The sequence below is a fragment of the Brienomyrus brachyistius genome, chromosome 7, assembly GCF_023856365.1.
Source record: "Brienomyrus brachyistius isolate T26 chromosome 7, BBRACH_0.4, whole genome shotgun sequence".
Taxonomy (NCBI): domain Eukaryota; kingdom Metazoa; phylum Chordata; class Actinopteri; order Osteoglossiformes; family Mormyridae; genus Brienomyrus; species Brienomyrus brachyistius.
In genome coordinates this window covers 6,979,940-6,996,145 of record NC_064539.1, presented here as the reverse complement: position 1 = coordinate 6,996,145, position 16,206 = coordinate 6,979,940, and the positions used below count along the sequence as shown (strand labels likewise).

General features: G+C 48.6%; 1 protein-coding gene across 6 annotated transcripts; it reads right to left on the bottom strand.

Annotated features, from left to right (window-relative positions):
* Positions 1-206: 206 nt before the first annotated feature.
* Positions 207-16,062, bottom strand: golga2 (golgin A2). Of its 6 annotated transcripts, none has more exons than XM_049019107.1 (27): positions 15,963-16,062; positions 13,773-13,889; positions 13,230-13,310; positions 12,763-12,906; positions 12,403-12,452; positions 12,086-12,149; positions 11,834-11,896; positions 10,760-10,840; positions 9,985-10,023; positions 9,699-9,761; positions 9,289-9,382; positions 8,971-9,077; positions 8,671-8,729; positions 8,412-8,553; positions 8,212-8,301; positions 7,992-8,099; positions 7,657-7,744; positions 7,319-7,455; positions 6,701-6,919; positions 5,822-5,935; positions 5,245-5,469; positions 4,682-4,781; positions 4,336-4,590; positions 3,956-4,126; positions 3,334-3,440; positions 2,829-3,000; positions 207-2,380 (listed from the first exon to the last, which is right to left on the bottom strand). In XM_049019107.1, exons 1-27 carry the CDS (start codon positions 16,008-16,010, stop codon positions 2,118-2,120), a joined length of 3,201 nt encoding a protein of 1,066 aa, XP_048875064.1. In that variant the 5' UTR covers positions 16,011-16,062; the 3' UTR covers positions 207-2,117. The 6 variants fall into 6 exon arrangements, with proteins under 6 accessions (XP_048875064.1, XP_048875065.1, XP_048875067.1 ...); XM_049019108.1 differs by lacking the exon at positions 15,963-16,062 and adding an exon at positions 14,725-15,930; XM_049019110.1 differs by lacking the exon at positions 10,760-10,840.
* Between the last annotated feature and the right edge of the window lie 144 nt (positions 16,063-16,206).

Below are 16,206 nucleotides of genomic sequence, written 5' to 3'. Positions count from 1 at the left end.
CACTCCATCTCCACATCTGCTCTTTTCAAACTCAGGGTGCAAAACCTTGCACGACCACACCCTCCGTGCTCACCGAAGGCCAACACCGACGGCTGCTATACTGCTGTCCACATACAAGATTCACACGGAAATATTATGCTTTTCAACGAAACAGTAGCTGGATAATATTTTTGATATAAATATTTTTGGGGGAAAAAAAAAAAAAGAAAAAAAAAAAAAAAAAAAAGAGTATTCATGTACTCCAAAAGGTAGTAGGTAGTATATGGCTAATATAAAGTTTCAAAACTTAGGAAAGGCCGACTTTGGAAGCATGGTGATACGCTAACTTCATTACAAAGATTGACTATTACATCCCACACTAGTTTAGTGATGTTAAGTCCAAACATACCATCTGTTCGGCTTTCGGATCAGCTGGATGACCCAAATGAGTATAACTCCCAGGGAACACCAATCAAACTGCGCACTGAGGAAAGACAAGCTAATCTCACTCATTCTGACAAGCAATCATGCTGAAGGTAGGTCTGGTCCAATCTGCCCACCACAGCTGAATTAGCGGGTGAAAGTCGGCTGAGGTTAACCGGAAGGTGATGCAGAACATTAAACAGACATTATTTCTGAAATCCACTTTGTGAGACAACATAGATAGAAATGGAGATGACAGAGCAGAGAGCAGGATCCTCAGTCCCCAGGTCAGCTACACCAATTCGCAGGCAAATGGATTGAAGTCATTTACTGCACAGATTAACTCAAAGAAGATGCATAACCAAGCATCCCAGCTTGGGACCTCAGTCCTTATCCGCTATGACACGTTATAAGTTCAGTACAACCAAAGAGCAGCTTTCAAGGGCACCATAACCCTGCCTTAACAAATCCGGCTTCTACTCTTCATTGTCTGTGATTCCAGTTAATGATTCATCAAAACCAACCGAAGACTTTGCCTGTGTGATGCGGCTTCGCTTAAAACGGATGGTCCAGCATGACTGACGTTCAAACAACAGAAGATATTTCAGGCATGAACCAGATCACAGACAAGACAAATAAATCCAGTCTTCTGAGCTCCAATTGGAGAATATACAAAAGTAAGCCAATATGAAAAGCCCAATTACCAAGCTCTGTTCTCCAAGCACATCGGAAGGCATTAGAACAGGCATTCCAGCATGTACCCATTCCAGTTCCTCTACACCTACTCATAGATAACTCATTGGACATTAGTATTATCCTCCATATCTTCCACCTCTTCCATTTAGTTGACATGCTCTAACCAATCAGGACTCACGCTTGACCTTCAACCATTCAATAAGGACTCACACTTGACCCCTGCACCCTGTGATACGTGAGAGGCAATCCTATTCGTCGAGGGGCCTGAAATTCCACACTGTCCTTCAACCCAGTGCAGCTCCGCCCCATACTTTAATGAAACTACAATGGACTTAAAGCCAACTGGAGAGGAAAAAAAAAAACTAAAATCCACATTATCAGGGAGTAAATGCCCCCAGACAGTTCTAATCCGATCTGCTCTGCTCTCCCTAAAAACTGGTACATTGTCAAAATCAAGCAGAACCCATATTGTAAAGTGCTTTTCATTGAAACAGTACATGTGCACAGAGATGGATACATACAAAAAAAAATGTGCATGAAGGGGGGGGGCACTCTGTCACAGTCCATAGTTCACAGCTGAAGTCACCTCTTTCTCTAGGCATGTGCTATGCCACCCTCTGCCCCATTTAAGTACCAGAAGGGGGAGCTGGGCGGGACCACACACACAATTCAAAGATGACATCACAATGACGTTACTGCTGCCATTGGATTTAATAAAGTGTGTGAGTGTGGGTTATGGTGGAGTGGGGGGGGGAGGGAATTCCTCAAATCACGCACTAGGACTGAAGCTCGGCAGGGTCTCAGACCCCCTACCCCAATTCATTTGCTTCACCCAATCACTGTCAGTCACTAGCCAGAGACTCAGCCGCTGGAACTGTCCGGTAGCAGGAATAAATAACTGATCTGAGAGCAGGACGCTTGCAACATCTCCAGGGTCTAGGAGGAGGAGGATGAGGAAGGCAGTAGGAATGGGAGGGGGAATCCCGACTTCATCCCTTTTCAAGAGAGTGGGGAAGCTCTTAGACCACCAGGATCTTGACTTCATCGTGCTCATCGGGACGGTAGAAGAACGGGATGCAGGGGTTCTCGCCCAGGAACGGCACCGGTCGGGCCTGGGGGTTCTGTATCTCCTGCAGCAGCTGCATGATTTGCCGAGCGGTGCCGTCTTCGCGGGGGCGAAGCGTAGGCGCCCCGGAACTCTCCATCGCCCCCTGGAGACCATCTACCTCTGACATGAGTGCGGGTCCGGCCGCAAAGTCCACCGAGCTCAAGTCCATGGACTCTGCAGGTAAGGAGGACAGTGAAGAACGATTACACTTAGCGGGTAGACAGTGAGCAGATCCGCTTAATTAGATAATGGCAAGAACACCAACCAAATTAAAGCAGCGCCACAGTTCGAAAACTGACAAACATAAATTAATGTTTCAAAACCAGCTGTTAAAAAGTAAAAAGATATACAGAAGAGAGAGTAATACATTTAAGGTAATGTTTCTCAACCCAGCCCTTGGGGACCCACAGAAAGTCTACAGAATTGTTCCCTCTCGGCTCCCAGCACACCTGAACCAAACAATCCAGAACAGCCAGTTCCTGGTAGAGGTGTTCATGGATCTGAGAGGGAGTAAAAATGTCTTTGGGTCCCTGAGTACTGGTTTGAGAGAAACCCATTGTGGATTTAAAACAACAAGAACAACACAGCATGGCCACTGGAGGGCGCTCTGCAGACGGCGCACCTGGTCCATCCACGGCGTTGAGCTCCATACGCCTGTGGGCGCCGAGGGCGGCCGTGGTCGTGCTGTCGGGCAGCAGGTCGGGGTCGCCCGTGATGCCCACATAGCGGCTGTGCCACTCGTTCCGCTCGCCCACCAGCCGCAGCACCAGCTCCTGCAGCTCCGCCAACTTGGCCTGGGGGGCAAATGCCACAATCAGGCCAACCCCACATAATTATTTAAAATCGCCATGAGGAGGGCACTGTTTCACTGGGGAGCTCCCCTCCATTCAGAGGAGTCCAGCTGACCAAGCTGCCCCAGAACCCTAATAAATCCACCCATCCATCATTCTGCTTATTCATTCCCATTCCCTTAGCTTATCGGCCAGCCGGTAACCCTTCATACAACTATCATAACTGCAAATGGCACACTCACTGCTATCATGAAGTGTCAAAAGCATAAGCAACATTCCAGAAGCCGAATCTGATAAGAACATTCCGGCAAAGCGTGACATCATCAGGGGCTGTACCTTCATCTCCTCTTTGTCTTTGGCCAGCATGTTGATGTACTGGTCCTTCTCCATGTGCCTCTGCTTCATGACGGCTCTTTGGTTCTGGTAGAGGGCGATGTACTCGCCTGCACACAGACCCGCAGACACATGCAGCCTTATTAGCGTGGAATGCAAATAAGGCTGCTTTTACCAAACTGGACCGGTCACAGTACTACAAGAGCACAGTTCATCCCTTTCTTTTTGTCATGAGGCTTTGTCCAGTGTGATGTTCCTATCTAACTATGTTTCATGTTATGGACAATGCTGATTGGACCTTACCTACCATGCTGTACCGAAAGCCTGCCTCAGTCGTTTGGTCATTAAAAATGATTCTGGGTAAGTGATTAAGAGAATTTTACACTTTTTCTAACAACCGACCAATTTATGGCCTAGAACCTGTAATGGATCTTTTAGACAGTTTCAGAACCACTTCACCCCAAACCCAGCTGTGCTCTTAAAACATCGGAAGTTGTTAATGATACATATAGTGATTTATTAGCTGTGTAAGCTGAAGCGCTGCAGGGTTATACTGATCTACTTTAGACCGGCTGACTGGGCTGCATTTCAGGAGGCCCGGGTGTTATGGGACCTCCGCCCTCACCGATGGTGTCCGTCTCCCCAGACAGCTGGATGCAGCGGTGCTCCAGCTCCTCCACCCGCTCCTTCAGGTCAACCTTCTCCTGCATGAGGGTCGTGAAGCGCAGCTGCAGCTTCTCCATGGCCGCCCGCAGCGCCTCGTGCACCTCCACCGGCACGCCATCGGTGCTGGCCTCTGGAAGGGGCATGGCCAACAATCGCCATGTATTAGTGGATATGAAAATTAAATATGAAAATTACGTGATTAAAATTACTTTTGGCTGCAATTGGCTATAAGTGGTTGGAAGTTGGATGGGAAATAACTTTTGTACTCCAAAGGATTCTGGGATTGATGGCATAGGGGAGAATCCCTGCTCACTCTAAAACACCCATGGGTGATCCCACCTGTGCTTGCATGGGAGCTGTGCTGCTGATGCTGCTGCTGCTCTTGACTCAGTGCCGCCACCTGGTGTATGGCTGCCTGGCGCAGGCGCTGCTCTTCCTCCATCCTCTGGAGTGCCTTGTCCCGCTCGCCCTCCAGCTGGGACACTGTTGAGCGCAGGAAGGCCGCCATCTCTTCCTGGCTGTCAAAGTCATCCGGGATGGTGATGGAGGACGTCTGGAAGCTCTCTTTAAATGGCCGGCTTTCCAACCCATCGCCTAGGTCACGAGAGAGGAGACAGACGTCTATCCACAGCTATGACCAAGCACAAGATCACCAAGCCACGCCGCAAAGACCCAAAAATAGCACCTTGGTCGCGGGTCTCTGTGGCCAGCGCTGTGCTGCTCAGCAGATCCCGAACCTCCATCTTCAGATCTTCGTTGTCTTTGACCAGCTGGTTTAGCTTCTCCTGCGTGCGACACGGTTCAACATGGTAGTGTGTCCAATGGGAATAACATTTCATCACTACTAACTTTACATATTTTCCATTTCATTTACATTTAAATGTACACAATTCAAAGGGCTTCATCCCAATACTTTTAAACTCCTATAAAATATATCAGATACCTGAAAAAGTCACAAGTACAGTTAAGAGGCAACCTTTAAGTCAGAAATATGGTTCTCTAATCTCTATACCACCAACAGGAGTGTCCTGTGCCTTTAAGGGCAACGCGTAATACAGCCATTAAGTCTGAAATATTGGTTACCAGGCGAGACCGGATTTGGCTTTATTTAGTAGACCGTCCAGCTAATATCTCTGAATTCAAGTGGCACCTATGTTTTGACAGCTGCCGCTTTAACTCGAGTGACTTCCACATATAAACTTGCCCACAGTGCATGCCCTTCGCCATGGCGCCCCCTGCTGGGCTCACCTGGGCCTGCTCCAGCTGCTTGTGGCTGATCTCCAGCTGCACCTTGCCCTGCACCTCGTCATGCTGCAGCCTGTCCATCAGCTGCATCTGCTGCAGGAGGTGCCGGTTCACCTCCTCGCGCTCGGCAGCCAGTTGCTGGTAGCTGGCTGTGTACTGCTGCAGGTGTACCAGGTACTGGTCTCGCTGCTCTAAAGCCGCCTGGGCCTCCTGGCTCTTGGCCTCAAGCTGCCAGAAGGGGAACCAGAGGGAGGGGTGGGGGTGGGGGTGGGAGGTCAAAACATTCTCAGATACTTCCAGGAGGAGTGGGGTAAAAGAGTATTAACTACTAAAGCAGATGTCTAGAGGAGTAGGCTCGGGTGGGGAGCACAAGTCAAAGCCGAAAGCTAATTGGTCCCTGAAGTACCCCTCCCGTTACTCACAGATTGAAAACATATCATTGGCTAATAAGGCTGGCCCCATATCACTTATGGCGCCTCTTATGACCCCCAGCTTAAAAAACAAAATAAAAATCCTAGAATCACCACAGCAGATGAGTCTGCAGTCCCCTGAGGATGAAAGCTGGGGGAGGGTCCCTCACCTGCTCCCGGACATGGTGCAAGTCCTCCTGCAGCTGCCCCATCTTGCGAGCCAGTTCCTTCTTCACATGCTGCTCTGACTGCAGTCCACTGGTCAGTTCCATGTTCTCATTGGTCTGCCAGGGGCAATAAGGGGGGGGCATCTCAGAAACACCGCAACTGATAGGGGTCTTTCAGGGGTCTGATGCTAACACAGAGCGGCCGGTGACTAATACAAGGACGCTGTTGGATTGTGCTTAAACCTTGGCTATAATTTAGTGGCACAGGTCTAAACGACGTTTTCTAAAAAGCATTCAGGTGTGGTAGCCGTCAGCGTATAATGAGTGCAGGGAACGACTTCTCACCCACTTTTTTGGTTCATGGATATATTAATAGATGAAGATGTGATACTACTTCCAGGTTTCAGTTTAACGGTATATGAATACCCGGCCGTCTGACCTTGTTGGACAAGCTAAGAATCATATCCCGCAGGTATCTGATTAACATCTAGTCACAGGAACATACAGCAATTCCCTTTGAACAAAATCTGACACTAACCGGCAACAAACCTGCACCAGATAACTCTGATAGAGAACAGTAATCCAGCAAATGACTGCTGGTTTGTTCATATGGGGGGGGGGCTGCCATCATCACTGCATAAGCGATGATGTAAGCCCATCATGTCAGCCTCGGTCAAACAGCTGGGATGCTGGCCTGCACCTCAGGAGAAATGGGCTTCCGGAGCGGCTGAGATGAGACCCCAGAAAATGCTTCACCAGGTGTCGGTGGAGGGAGGGAGGATATGGAAGTTGGACCTTAATCCTAAGGACGTCATTAAGGCTGACGGCGTCCCCGGACATCCTGCCTAGATGGGGCGCCCCAGAGCACACCGCGGCCCTCACCAGCTTGACAAAGCCGTTCTGCAGCTCGGCCAGCTGCTCCTTGAGCTCGCGGTTCTGGGTGAGCGCCCGGCTCAGTGTGGCCTTGTCACTCTGCACGTCCTCCAGCATGCGGCGCCGGTCCTCCGCGTCGGTGGCCCGCCGCTCCCCCTCGCGCTCCAGCTCGGCCAGCCGGGTCTCCTGCTCCTGACACAGCCGGCTCAGCTGCTCATTGTCTCGGACCTGGGGAGGGCGGGGGACACAGGAGCGGTGATATAACACAGGACTAAAAATACCTGGGAACAAAAAAGAAAGGGAACTCAACTACTGCAAACAAAACAGTTCCACTGAAACCAAACACTTATGTGCAGGAGCCACATAGACACACACGTGCATGGACACACACACACAGACACAGACAGACACAGACGTCAAGGACACTTAAATCTCATTTTCTCTGCATTTTATGCTGATTGGTACAGGCCAAGTAAACAATTCCAGAATGTGATAAGATAGCAGTTTGTGAACGACCTTGAAATAAGCATCTCCCCTAACAGAGGATTCGACAGCTCTAACCTCTAAGGAATGGAACCACGGTCACTCCCCTTAGACCCCCTAAAGTATGCTGTCCGCGGCCATTACCTGGGCTTGATACTGCAGACTGAGGGCCTCCTTCTCCTGCTGCATGGTGCCCAGGGACTCCTGGAGGGCTATCTCGCTCTCTGAGAGACCCACCGGCTGGGCAGGAGCCTGGGGTTCTACTTCTTGGGTCAACGGCGCTGGCAGGAAACCAGACATTAAGCAACTTACTTAAAACCCTAAAACCGCCTTGTTGAAAACAATGAGCGCTATAAAAAGGAACAAAGCACGAAGCGAGAAGCTGCGCGACGGTAAGTGTGGAAGCAGCTGTGTAAAGTCACCTGCCTACGCTGCACCACCTTCCAGCAATGCACCATGGGGTTAACCTCCGCAGACCTTACCTGCACTGTTCTTCAGCTCTGTCATCTGGGCCTCCAGCTCCCGGACCTGCTCCACAAAACCATCTCTCTCTTTGGACAACAGGGTCACCTGTTCAGGTACACCAGTGCGAGTTACTGGGCAGCTCAGATCATAAAACATTCACTATTATTGGGCACATTTTCACAGTGAAAACTCGGCATTATTTATGGGCCTTATAAGCACAATAAAGCACCCTAGACCGAAGAATTTGGCATTATTTACAAAGCGCCTCTTGCATTATATACAAAATGGAAGTGCTGGGGCCTGTGTGGAGGGTCTGAGTCCTCTCGGATAGCAGGAGCAGCAGAGGTTGTACCTGGGACAGCAGCTGCTCTGTCTTCTCCTTCCATACCAGCGCCTCCTGCTGGATCTGTGCGACATACTGGTCCCTCTCCCTCTGCAGTTGTGCAATGGACTCCTGCAGCTACAGCAAGAAGGGGAGTAGGTGTTACAGGCAGGCGGCCTGCAGTCACATGGCCGCGCAGACATGCACAGTCAGGCACACGGGCCGAGCATGCTTATGAAGTGTTTACTACCTGTGCTGAATGAGCCTCCATCTGCAGCTTCTCCTCCAGAAGCATCGCCACCTGCTGGTCGGCACTAGGAGGACCAGACTGGCTGGAGAACTGAGAGCAGGGAAGTATAGATATATAGTTAATAGAGTGACCTGGCCACCGCAGATATATCCCAACTTCACAGACATGCACAAATGCAATTACTATGAGACTCCGCCCACCTGCTGGATCATGAGGTCGGCCATCTCTAGTCTCTTGCGCAGGTCCTCCAGGTTAAGCTGCATGGCCGAGTTCTCGTTCACCTTCAGCTTCAGCTGCTCAGCCAGTTCCGAGCTCCTCTGATTGGCCTCTTCGCTCGCCTGACTGGGGGGGACGGGGGAACGAGGAAAGGTACGCAAGTCAGGAGCCAAAAACTGAGCACGACAACTGCAGGGTGAACAGCAAAGGTCAACTGGTTCTCCCACCCAAAGTAGCACTTACCCGAGTCTGTAGACTTCAAGTCTGAGGTTGTCTCTCTCTTTTTCAAGCTCTTTGTTATGCTGAAAGAAGGAATAAAGTTTATTGTAGCAAGAAGTTTTACTTTATGATAAGACCAATCATAACCCCAGCAGAAGATGTGGACACGAGGCAGCGTACAGAGCTTGTGCCTGTGTCCGGAAGGACATGGGTTCAAATCCCATGGCCAGCAGAATCACCACATCACCACTGTACTTAAGCACGGCTGCCTCCAGACACTGTAAAAAGACTGACGGCGTGATGACAGCTCGCCGTGTGCTATACCTTCTCAAACTGCTTCTGCTGCGTGGACACGGACGAGAGCGTCCTTTCCAGCTCCGAGATCCTCTGCTTGCTGGCCTGCAGGCGGGAGCCCAGCTCCTCGGCTTCCCCTGGGGACGTGAACATCCATTTGCTCAGAGCTGCCATTTCACTTCCTTTATTTGAGGGCAGTCGCGCAGAAAAGTGGTCAAAATCAGGCTTAAAGACTTCGGTCGCAAAAGGACCTGAATACCAAATGGTACGGGGTTCAAACCGCCTACCCCCCTCCCAAAACAGCTTTCAGGGGTTGTTCATATCATGACGGATGTTAGAATAGGCCACCTGTCCTTTGCCTGGCAGCCTGCTGGGTGTAGGATAGGGCTGTCTGCAGCTCTGACTTCTCTGACACCAGGATGCCGATGGTCTGAATGTGGACCTATGAGAGAGGGAACAGACCTGTCAGTCATCGCATGGGGTGGGGCATAGCTCAGCCCCATCAAACTGATAATACTGCAAAAACAGCAATCTCTGTCACACTGCTATCCATTCTGCCAAGCATAAATGTTATATTTTATCCTAGAAATACCGGGAGGGTAGGTACTGTCACTCTAATACAAATCATTAAAAAAAATAAAAACTAGCATCACTTTTTCCTCTAGAACTGACTGACCCAAGTTTGGACCGGATCGGGTTTTATTATAGAGATTGCATTCTACACCAGAGAGAAAAGTCCTCCAGTATCTCTGACTCACCTGCAGCTGCTCTCTCATGGCTCCCTGCTCCTTCACAAACTTCTGCTCAAACTCTTTGCGCTCCTTAAAACACAAACATGACACGGGGATCAGAGCCATCACAAAGGGCTACTGAAGGGGAAGTGACTCGAGTCAACATATGAAAATGCCCAGACAATTAGACGATTTTCCCACAATTCCTCTTCTGTATTTCAGAATGAATTTGAGAAAGGCAGCCATTTTTTTGCTAGTTAATAGTTAAAGGTGTGGCTAAGGGCTCAAGAATGTCCACTTTCACTCCACTCACCTTCTGAAGTTGGTCTGTCAATTCCTGAGTCTGTTGCGTCTGTTATGGGGGAAAACATGGATCAGGACTGAGAACTACAAATCGCAAAAATTCTCAGATGATCCCAACCATTTTCACAAGAACCTCCTATGACATTATCTGGGTGAGAATGACCTTTGACCTTCGCAAACCAAATATAGCAGCAATACTTCCATTTTAAGCAAGCAATGGAAACCCAACAGTTACACTGGATCTAGGCACGGCTGACAGACCACTGAAAGAATTCCAGACTAGTGCTAGAACCCATTCTTGCTCATATCAACACAGAAAAAAAAACATAAATGCAGCAGCCACCAGTAGTTAGTATGGGTTAGTACTCAGTGCACAAGAGTCACAGAAGGACACTAAGCTTGGCAGTGTGTTTCCACACAAGGAAAGACCACCACAAAGGCATCGGCCATCTTGGAAACCCGCCCTGGGCTCTCGCCATCAGGCCATTGTTATATTGTACGCAGTTGAAAGAAAATAGGCATGCGGGATTGGGAATGTGCATTCAAGTGGGCACAATGCTGCCGTGAACAAGGTGTGGGGGGGTAGGTGGTGGTGGTGGGGGGGGGTTATACCTTCAAGCACGCATGATGCCTTAAGTGAGGACATCTGCTGGGGTCTAAGCCAGGGTGGGGTCACTTGACATTAGAGCTGGAGTGGGCAGCAGGCGTGCCGTGGTAGGATTAGCCACAGATGGGGGGGGGGGGGGGTGACATACACTTGCACACAACCAGACAGACACTCTTACCAACTGGTCTAGCTTTGCACTGAGCTGGTTGTTTGTTAGATGGCTGGAGTTGAGGGCGGCTGCCAGCTCCTGGTTTTGAGCCTGACGTGCAGGCATGCAAAGGATGGGAGGAGGAGGAAGAAAAGAAAAGATAAATAACAAAAAGAAACGGAGTGAGAGATGGGAGGGGTGGTGCAAGGCCACGGGGCAGAATTTTAGAACAGGAAAGGATAAAGACATCACTCGGAAAATCCACAAATGACACAAACTGTCATCTACCTCTGGAGGAAAGCAAAAGAGGAAGGGCTGTTTGTGTGCGAGCCCAGTTACAAAGAGAAATTTATACCCTGGGCAGTAAGAATGGGGGAGGGGTGCTTTATTAGAATAAAGCAAACACAATTACATTATTGTATACCAACTTTTTTCTGTGAGTTTGGGAAGCCAAACAGCTGGACCAAATGATGACAACATGCTGCCATCCGTCAGGAAATTTAAATGGACACAGCAGCAAAATACTATTCTTTAAAAGAGTGGAATAACTTTTTCCAGTATCTGGGCCAGGCTGTGGGTTCAGATGCACATACACACAGCATGGATATCTGCCATCATCGCGGCAAAACTGACTCATTCCATGCAATTAGCAACTGAACTTAATTCTCCAATTCCATTCCAACAGAAAGCCAACTTTTCCTTTCCCACCAAAAAACAAGGATTGTAGAGATTATATAAGCTGCAAAAAAAACAACATATGAGAAAGAAGGCATGAATTAAAATATTTAAAAAAAATCGAAATACAATTCTTAAAAATAAAGTCATCTTTTAATATTCGTGGCAGAAAGGTTGAACTGTGAGGCGAGAAATCTCATGTGGAGGGAGCGAAGCGGAAACTACTCGATGAGAAGAGTGAGGAGCCGAAACCCAACACGGTCAACTGGCTGGAAACTTGGTAACCTGGCCACCCAGTCATGTGATATGAAGGTGGAGCTCCGTCAAGAATAACAGCGGTAAGATGAGGGGGTGGGGCATAAAGCAAAGCACCCCCCCCCCCCCCCGATGAAAATAAAAATGCCAAAAAAACCAACCAAGGCTTCTTACCTCCAGTTCTTTTTCATTGGGGGGTGATACGGCACTGTCGCCATTCACATATGATGACTGGGACTGTCAGGAAGGGAAAAAGAGTTTTTTTCCTCCGCCATATTTGCTGACTTGTTTATTTATTACTTTCCTCAAACAAACACTGGTGCTGCAGAAACTGTTTACTCCGCACCTGCACTGCTTGGCCCCGAGCCTAACAGACAACACCTAGAAGACAGGTTCCAGGCGGGGCGGCCCAGGAAGGACCCCTACCTCGGACAGTAGGCCGTTGAGCTGCTGAGAGAGCTGCCGCAGGCTTTCCGTGGAGGACAGCGGCCTATGAGGATAGAGACCTGGTCAGGTCCTCTGCGAGCTTAGCGGCCACTGACATCTAAAGCACAGTTTCTCCTGGAGCACTGAGAGCAGTTCTGACCTTAGGATTTGAATCGCAGACCAGTCTGTCTGCACCTCCCACTGCCTCTCATATACACAGCATGCGAGTCACATTAAACAAAAGGGGCAAAGAACAGGCTCCCCACTACCCCACCCAGAGCACTACCGGGTCCATTGCGCACAGCACTGCCGCTCACCTGGGCTCCTCCGATGAGTTTTCAGTGTGGTCTGCATCAGGGTTGGAGACCTGGGGGAGACAGAGAAGGGCACTGTGAGGACACAGACCAGAGATTCGAGATCCAAGATGCATAGGAATGCTTAGTCGTTCAGCCTGACTGAGTGCAAAACTATACAGATAGTGAATAGAAGGTCCCAGAATATCCAGGGTTCTCATGAGTGCACAAATCACATTTACCAGAAGGGGGGGGGGGGGGGGCGCTTTGGAAATTACATGGATGGATGGATAATCGAATCAGAGTAATACCAGGCAGTGGACGTTAAGTGAGTTGTTAGTAACCATGACAACAGGGGGCTAACTGACAGAGACACAGACAAACCTGGGTCACGGCACTGCTGCCGGTACACTCAGAATTAGCGGCGTTAGCGAAGTTAGGGGTGGGCAAGCTGTAGGCAGGCTCCCTGTGCAGGCCCTCCGTGGCCGGGATGTCCGGGGACCCCCAGCCGCCCCCATCGCTCAGAGCCTGGCACGACACACATGGCAACGAGGCGTGATGCACTGACAGACAGGGCACACACACCTCGCAAACGGCAGGTAGCAAGAAAACCGAACACACCCAAAGCTTCGGGGCAGGTGTGAAGTTTATTAAATATAAGAAATGAACAGCAATAGCTTAGAAATAGCTATTCCAACTGAAATATAATACTGGCTGAAAAGTAAAAAAGTAATTCTAATCTCTTAATCCCCAAAAAATTTTAAAGAAAAGAGTCATGCCAATATATGGAGAGTCATGCAGAGAGCAGGAGGCAGAAAAGGAGAGAGAAACGGAAGGAAAGACCAGCTCACCTGGCTGTTAATAAATGGAGGAAGAGTGACCCCATTAGTCAGAGTATGATCAGACACCAGAACTTTGAGAAGGTTCTGAATCTATAGGAGAAAGGGGAGCGGAAGATCGGCAGACCGAGTGAGGAAGAGGAGGGGCGACGCACTCAGGGAGAGTGACAGAAGACACGGGGTAGCGAGGGGTGCGTTACTATGACATCAGTTATTAGTATGTACCTATCAAAAAGAATAAATGTGCAGTATGCCTAATACAAGCAATATTAGGAAGTCAGACCACTACAGAGATTTAACTCCTCTTCCAATAAACAAAAAATGGCCATAATATCAAACTCATTCATTGCTTTGACCACACAATATTAAAGAGAGGACAAAACCATAATGGAGGATCTGTGCACTTTCAGAAAAGGAAATATCACCATATGAGACAATGAAGATAATCAAGAAACTTTCTTGTGCTGATCATATACTGCTGAAGTAAAACCTCAGTCATCTCTAAGGCTTGGGAGGATGGTAACTGAGTGCGGACCTAAGGGGGCGGTCACTCACGCTGTCAGGGGACCTCCTCTCCTCGGTGGGTGTGTCAGCCCCTCCCTTCACCTTCCTCTTCTTCTTAGCCCCCGCACCCCCAGTTGGAGGTGTGCTCTTTTGCTGAAACTCCTTCAGCTGGTGAGAAGGTGTTGGTGGAGGGAGAGTGAAATTTAATATATAAATTTAAAAAAAAAAACACAGGTTTCTCAAAGTAGCCAGTCACTTGATGATTACAGAAATAGGTGGGGGGGGGCACACAAGGATTTTTTTGGGAACCACAGCGTGTGAACTGGATGCAAATTTTAAACAGGGTTAAATACAGAGACACATTGCACTGCCATTCATGCCAGCCCAGAGATTATGTTTCAGTCTGGGTCACAATGACCAGTCATGTGTTCCAAAATGATTGGGCGTGCCAGTCAACAGGCAAACACTGGCACTATTTGTCATGTAGTTCATAGCAGAGGACAGCTTACTTATCTCTGTTGTTTGCTTAACAAAAGAAGACCTACATTCACATATTTGAGATACTTCGTCAATTTCAAACCATGCTCAAGCAGAAAATAAACCTACTGAAAGCTCTGAAAAACAATCTCATACAAGCAAAAACTCCCTAACAAATATGGGGTACATCAGATATACACTAGTGGCAAAAATTGTGGAAACACCTAGCAAGTTTGGCAACGCACTTTACAAATTCCAACACAAATATTGGCGACAATGTTTATACATTATCAAAGAATGTTACACATATCATATAATGGACGATTAAATAAGTAACTAGAGCAACAGCTCTAAATTGGAAATGTTCCCACAGTTTTGGCCACTAATGTATATGGGTCCTACCAATAAGATTAAAATCTAACAGTCTCCTCTGCAATCACTAAAAAATGCATGCCCAAATTTAGGATTGTGATCATTTTAAAACTGAAAGCCTTATAAAATTAATATTTATGATTTATCTACTCACCATTATACGTAAAGGACGGCGGAAAGTAACGAAACGTATAAAACGGATGTTTGTAGTTTCATTAAAACGATGGCATGTACTGACTATGAGGACTGTCTCATCCTACACGGAGTAGGATTTAAATCACGACAACGTCCACGGTTGTCACAAGTGCAATACTAATGTGCTTGATTTGAACTTGTCTGTATTTCTCACACCTCAAGAAAGAAAAAAAAATCAGCCAGCAGAAGAGAAAAGGGTGCCAGAGACGCCCCTTGGGCGCGATGACAGCCCACAAGCCGCGTCCAAACCGGATACCGGTAAAGTTCAATGTGCCAGACGGGGTTGCGACAGCTGTCATGGGGAACACAAACTGTAAGAAGGACCGACATGGACAAATTCCTAAGTTTGCATTCCACACTAACAAGGAAGCTGGGCCTTTAAAAACGACAGAAACTGTGAGACTCGACGAGGTACGGTTTCCGCGAAGCGGTCAGTAATACATAAGGCGGTCTCGGTTCCAAAGTCAGATCATTTCGGCTTAGCCCGGTCAACAAGGTACGGCTTTGGCCGCGGCAGAAACAACGGCCGTAGAAAAACAAAAGAATATGCTTTCTACGCCAACCTAGAAAGTAATGCGAATATCCTGGGCTTTATCTGGTCAGCCATCGGGGTGGCGTTGTCAGCCGGGACTGTCATCCTTCGTTACGCAGACGGAGAGGTGTCCCCTGATACACACAGAGCCGTTCCCATTGCCAGCGGAATATACTGGGCAAAAAAAGCATTAATTTGGCGACGGGGGGCAAGTTGTCATGTTTCCGAGCGACAACGCTAAATGCCACGTCTTAGCTTCAGTGCCGCCCGGCCGCCTCCTAACTCTTAGCACCGTAATGCTAACACCAGGCTGACAGCCCTTAAAACCGCCAAAGTTGACAGATACCCAAATATCCAATTACGCATTTCTTTAAAGATTATGGTATTTCTATCTTTCTTATTGTTCAAGTCCCCACACTGACTCCTGAAGCAGTCACTCCCTTAGGCCGGAGTTAATCCCCGGCATTTCAGTGGCAAAAGCAGCCGAGAGAATGGCCTCCGATAGGACGGACGAACGCTGATGGAGGAGCTGGCAGATGTGTAGCTCGGACAGCCTCGGGATCCGCCCGGCGTTGCCCAGCGGGGACAGTGCAGCACAAAACCAACAGGTCGACAAGTTACCGAATAATGTGGTCACAATTGGATGGAAAAAGCAGATTTCGTACCTTTTTCTTGGCCGCGGCGAGTTTGGTTTGCCTGCTCTGGTCTGCCATTCTGCATCGTCCGGGACAGCAAACGGTACCACGTCATCAAACTAGATTCCGCACTTTAGCGCCCCGCCATGTTTGTAGTCCTTTCCCAGGACCAGGCCCAATCTGCGATAGGCGAATGTGCCATATTTTGTTTTTAAAATGTGTTTTAAATTTAGTCACCAAAAATTTGTACTAGGATCTTCGGTCACCATCCCTC

Coding starts and splice junctions, on each gene's coding strand:
- golga2 (XM_049019107.1), bottom strand. CDS start 16,010: ATGGCAGACCAGAGCAGGCAAACCAAACTCGCCGCGGCCAAGAAAAAG. Junction 10,024..10,759: donor GTGCAAAGCTAGACCAGTTG/GTAAGAGTGTCT, acceptor CCCCCATAACAG/ACGCAACAGACTCAGGAATT. Junction 8,302..8,411: donor CCGACCTCATGATCCAGCAG/GTGGGCGGAGTC, acceptor CCCTGCTCTCAG/TTCTCCAGCCAGTCTGGTCC.